General features: G+C 31.3%; 1 protein-coding gene across 1 annotated transcript; it reads left to right on the plus strand.

Moving 5' to 3' along the window:
- The first annotated feature begins 2,581 nt into the window (after positions 1 to 2,581).
- LOC132273400 (oil body-associated protein 1A-like) lies at positions 2,582 to 4,901 on the plus strand. The gene is made up of 3 exons (XM_059774354.1): positions 2,582 to 3,123; positions 3,682 to 4,085; positions 4,726 to 4,901. Exons 1-3 carry the CDS (start codon positions 2,987 to 2,989, stop codon positions 4,899 to 4,901), a joined length of 717 nt encoding a protein of 238 aa, XP_059630337.1. The 5' UTR covers positions 2,582 to 2,986.
- Positions 4,902 to 6,269: the final 1,368 nt, after the last annotated feature.

Below are 6,269 nucleotides of genomic sequence, written 5' to 3' on the forward strand. Positions count from 1 at the left end.
TCACATGCAGTTACGTAGAAGAAAGAAAGAGTAACTTATTTTATGTTCCATCTGATCCTTTGTGTGCCAGAGAATTTCTTTCATTTGACATGCCCTTTTAGATTTGTCCTTTTATTATTTTTTTAACATTAATAAATAATATAAAAAAAATTATCTAATTCAACTGACTTTAGGAACCTAAATTCTCCAATTTACTCTATTTTACAACAACAATGTTCGAATAATATTAGTACAAATTGTAATTAGGACTTGAGAACAAAATTAAAGTCATAACATGGCGGCTAGCAACATACGAAAAGTATGCACACTTATTCTTCATTTTTGGTCAAACTTGTCAACTTTAATAATAAATCAATGTGAAATATGCATTGATTTTTCTGTTTAGTTTTCTAGACTTGTTCTCTAGCTGAAAATTCAATTAGTTTGTTCCGCTGGAAAGTTAATATTTCTTGCATGAAGCCTCATATATATATATATATATATATATATATATTTTAACTTAGGACTAATGGTATAATTTATCTATCTTAGGGGAAGTGTCTGAGTTCGAGTGTGAACAAAAAAGTGTGCATAAATAGTGTGTGTTTTTTGCAAAAAGACTATACAAAGGCACTTAAAGAATAATTTCTTAAGTGTTAGGGCAAAATCTTACTAAAGATATGACTTTTATTCTATTGAGTATCAATGGACTCCAAAAATAAGGCAATTTTCTTAAAAATCCTTATTCTTTTTTCTTTTATATATATATATATATATATTTAAAACTATGAAAAATATGCGTAGTATTTTGTGTTCACTCTTCAATTATTGTTCTTTAGTTTGAAATTCAATTAGTTTGTGTTTCTTGAAAGTTATTATTATTATTTATATTATTGTACTCTCATTAGAAAAGGTGTAGTATCTCCAATCTATGTAATTTGAGATGAGATGTTAGACTAACTCACATGAAATTTTATGTGCCGACTAATATGAATGTTTATGCTACTAGTTTGAACATGGGTAAGAGCTCGTTTGCCCTTGCTATTAGAATAAAATAAACGCTTTTGTCATTAAAATTGTCAAAAAATTACGATTGATGAAAAATATATATATATTTGGTAACATATCATGATAAGTACTTTTTATAATTAAATAATTTTTAAATTTTCTTGGTAAGGATGTTTTTAAAAACATTTGTATGGCTAATTTTACAATAATATCATTTAATATAATGTTACCATATATGATAATAACAACTTTAATTATAAAAGAAGGATTGAGATTGTCTTTATAAAAAATAAAAAAATAAGAAAAAATAGTTATCTAAAATATACAATCTCTATTAAAAACATAGTTTAAAAACTCCAAATTCTAACTTAGCCCAAGCTAAAATTGGTAACCATTATAAGTACTTAATGATTATTAAAAACATCCAAAGGTAATTTTTTAAAACAAAAACGTTTTTAAGTGAGCTCTAAGAAGATGAATAAAAATCTCGAGTTCTCAACTAAAATTTTTGCCCTAAAACTTCAAATTATACAAGTTTGTATCTTTTGCTTGGAATTTAAGATCCATTCCCTTTTTGTTCAATTTCTGTACTTTATACATTCCACAAATAACTCTCTCTCTCTCTTTGACTTTTATCATGAGAAAGGCACCTTTGAGTTTGCAAATCATTGAATGGAAATGGTCCCTAACATTGTTAAAATTTGACCAAATTCATAAAATTCTAACTACTATTGCTTTGTTAATTATTAAGTAAAATTATAAAAGGAATACAGTATTAATGTTAACACGCACGAGTGACCTAGTAAATAAGATATCTCGAAATTAATAATTATAATCATGTATATCAACTGAATTTATGATATTTATGATATAAGATATGATTTATGATTGTCTTGAGATTGATGTATGTGTATGGAACCATTTGAGTTAGCTAATAAGTTTAGACTTACTTAGGATTCGTTGTCATAGACATGATTTGTCTCCTTCTGGTATGTGGTTCAATGCTAAAGAATTAGTTATCCTGCATTATTTATTTATGTGATCTAATACAAATAGATTCATTATCTCGTGATGAGTATTTAAGACGGTGGCGTAATCGTAAATTCGATTACAACAAGTTAGTTAAACATCAGAGTTTAAATGAAATTTAAAATGCAACATGGAAATACTGAAGTGAAAATATTGGACTCAGAAGAAAATTAAATAAAAATACAAATCAAGAGTCCTGGAGCCAAAGCCCACTAGCCCAAAAAATTTCATAAGTTTTCAATCCAGGCCTAATTCTAATTTTTTGGGCTGGGCCAGCCTAGTCCAACCTTATTACAGTACCTAATCCCCCAATTTGTGGTTGCCAATTTTTTAGTTCAATGGTCCGTGGACAAAGTAAGGCAGAGTTATTATATTATATATTTATCTTATAATTAATTTAATTAAATTTAAATTCCACAAAATTAATTTATAACTATGATTTTAATTATACGAAAAATTAAAAAATCTATTAACACAAGTCAATAAAGTATCATCACTGTTTTTCAGTCAAATAATTTGTTTGAATAATGCTTTGTACTTTTAAAAGATAGACTAATTACGAGTATTTTACTAAAAAAAAAAATTGATAGAGTAATTAGTTTGAAAGTCAAATATATAAAATGAAAAAAAAAATTTCAATTTTCTAAAAACAAATTAGACTCATTTAAATATAAATAGTCTAAAAAGAGAAAAACTGGAATACATGTCAATTTTGGATAAATTTTAAAAATAAATTATATAATAATTGCCTCGTAATTATATGATAGTTTCTGTTGTGCAGAGGAAATAGGAACAGAGATCGTGAGAGTCGTTCCACAGCAAACACGTTTACTGCCACGTGGCAGACCAAATGTGCCACGTGTGGAACTGCATGCAATTTCACTTTCGAGCTTTAAAACCCCACAACTAAACAAAACGTACTAAAGCCAGCCCATAGTGATCAGTGTGTGTGTGTGAAGAGAGAGAGAAAATGAAAGGCGTGAACATGTCAACCCATAGAGAGATACCAGGCGAGGCCACTCACACCGGCACGGCCCTCCTCGAGACCGCCACAGCCACCATCCAAGGCTTCGAACCCGTCAACAAAATCCACCAACACCTCTGCGCGTAAGTCTAGATCGGCTTTTGTTATCGATATCAGATTTTATATTATTATTCGTTTTCATGCATTCACTGGACTCGAACACCCAACCTCTCTCATATTAAAAGAGATGTAGGAATGAATTGTTGCCTATTTGGTTAAGTAATGAATTGTTCCTATTCTTGTTATTGATAATTTTGTTACTATCGATTTTTGTTACTAACTGGCGTGACAATTATGCACAAAATAACGATTAAGCATTACTCGATTTAATTAATTTTATTTTTTTAAAAAAAAATTTAAATGCCTGTTTGGCATGTAATGTGTTTTAGGGTCTTATGTTTAGAATTTTCTTTAAAAAAAAATTTAAAAATTTATTTTAATTCTTTTTTACAACACCAAAATACACAATATCACCAAAATACACCATATCACTAATTTGTTGATATGAATTTAAACTAAAAATTTTGATATGTCATGAACGAGCCTAAGTAATTAATTGTTCATGTTCTTGTTATTGATAATTTTGTTACGCTAAACAATCTTGATGACTCATTTTGTTGTCGAATTACACTATATGTTAGATTTCATTTTTATGCGCATGACATGACACGGCAAGTGGAGGCTCACCACTTCTGTGGGCACCAGAATGAGGAAATGAGGCAGTGTCTCATATACGACAGCCCCGAAGCCGATGCCCGGCTCATCGGTCTGGAGTACATTGTGTCCGAGGACTTGTTTTTGACGCTGCCGGACGCGGAGAAGTGCATGTGGCACTCCCACGAGTACGAGGTGAAGAGTGGGAGGCTGTTCATGCCGGGCATTCCCGGCGCGATCCAGCGCAAGGATATGGAGAAGGTTTGCAAGACTTATGGCAAAGTGTTCCACTTCTGGCAGGTTGATAAGGGTGACAATCTCCCTCTTGGGTTGCCACAAGTGATGATGGCTCTCACTAGGGATGGCCAGGTTTATGAGCACCTTGCGGAGGGTAATTCTAATTCTCTAACCTTCTATTATACTAAAAATAAACATAATTCAATTTGGAATTTGAGAAAATTTAGATTTAGAGGTCAAATAAATAAACGTGTCGTTTGGGAGCACTGAATTTTTTCAATTTGAAATACATAAATGATACTTTTGGGAGTACCGAATTTGGGAGTACCAAATTTTTTCAATTTGAAATACATAAACGATACTTTTGGGAGTACCGAATCATCTGCTTGAATTTGAAATTGAATCCACCAAAATTATATTCAAATCGAAGTTGGTAATTCGATGCTTCCAGCCATAGAAAAAATGAAATGTTCGTCTGCTTGGATTGGAAATTGGATCAAACTAAATTTCATTCAAATTCGATGGACAAAAATGAAATGTTCGTCTGCTTGGATTTGAAATTAGATCTAACTAAATTTCATTCAAATTGAAGTAGGTAATTAATTCGATGCTCCAATGTATATGTACATATATAGGTAAATAAACCCCCTTATATTATCTACTGATTTCTACTACTTTCATAATAATGAATTAAATTTTGAAGGGCAACTTTGAAATTTTAAATATGGATTTTTCTGATTGATTTTTAATGGTTTGATATACATGTGTGTGTGTGTGTATATGTATATATGCAGATCTGGAGAAGCGTTACAATATATCGATGGAGGAGGAGAGAAAGAACCGGGTGCACATGACAGGGCCAGCGCATGGTATACATCCACTGGCGAATGGTGGTGGCAAAGGACTGAAGACAGTGCTGAGGGAGGTGGACTGCAAGCCAGTTGATTCTGTTCCAAGGGTCTTTGTTTGACTATATATCTCCACTCCACTAGTAATTGGTTTTGAGTACTGTGTATATATAGATATATATACAGTACTATATATATATATATATATATATATATATATATATATATATATCTTGCACAAGGCTTTTGTAATCTTGATGTACTGGTAAACTAGTGTTCGGCTTCTCCATGCTGCTTTTAATTTTTGATGTGTTTTCTCTGTTTTCTTCTTGGACTTGGGATCACCTCATGTGGCACAAAAATGTCCTGTGTGCTGAGGGATGTGCTATTTATGAATTGAGCTTTTTAAACTTGGCAATTTCAGGGATCCGGGTAAGTCCTTCAGGTCTAGTTTTGGAATTATACTCCTGATTTAAATGGTAAGTATATTGTGGGGTCGATATACGTGTTTGAAAAAAAAAAAAAAAAAAAACTTGTTAATTTTAAGTTATCTTTAATTTATCAACATGTCTTTAATTTATCAACATGTCTCTACTTTCTAAAGGGATGGATTCGAGGTCCCTACTTTCTAAAGGGATGAATTCGAGGTCAGGGATGAATTCTGAGTGTTAGTGAAAGCATGTGTGTGTGAGTACCAATTAGGAGATAAAAAAAAAAAAAAAAAGGGGGGGTTATCTTTATTATTATTATTTTTTTACTTTTAGTTTTAGAAGGTATTTTGAGTTCGTCCATTCAAATTAAGTTCAAATTACACTCTTAATTTGAATCTTAAGGATTAAACCTTCTATCACTCAACTTCATCCTTTTCTCTATATAAAATTCTCATTATATATATATATATATATATTTGATACTAGTATATCAAACCGTTTTTAAAGAGAAGAAACACTGTACAAGAAGAAGGTGAAAACCACCAAAAGTCCAACGGTAAAAAAGGCTCAGCCGCCAAGCCTAACTAAACAAAAGAACCAAACCCATCCAAAACAAAAAGTACCGTTGAACCAACTACCATTCATTATATTTTTGAATATAAACATTTTTCCTTCCTTCCATAAATATCTTCGGGCTTATCAAAGCCATCTGTGCACAATATGTATAGACGTGTGGGCATTTTCACGAACACAATACGTATAGATGTGTGCGCATTTTCACGAATTTGATGACCGTGTACGATGCTAACCTGGGAATAGATTCTCTTGATAATGTAGGTTTGAAATTATTTTTGAAAAATAAAAAAGAAAAAAAAAAGCGCAAATGTAGGATAGATAAATGGAAGTAGCACACAAATAGTGTAGACAATGATGGTGGGAATAAACAATTACACAAAAATGATTACTGGAATCACACTAATTCCCTGCTTCATGATGGTTTCAGTGAAAATTGGGTGTTGAGAAAGTGAACAGTGATCAAAACATGGGCCTACAAGTATC

This window comes from Cornus florida, unplaced genomic scaffold (assembly GCF_030987335.1).
Source record: "Cornus florida cultivar Cherokee Brave unplaced genomic scaffold, ASM3098733v1 CherokeeBrave_3.0.0_Hap2_Chr09, whole genome shotgun sequence".
NCBI classification, from domain to species: Eukaryota; Viridiplantae; Streptophyta; class Magnoliopsida; order Cornales; family Cornaceae; genus Cornus; species Cornus florida.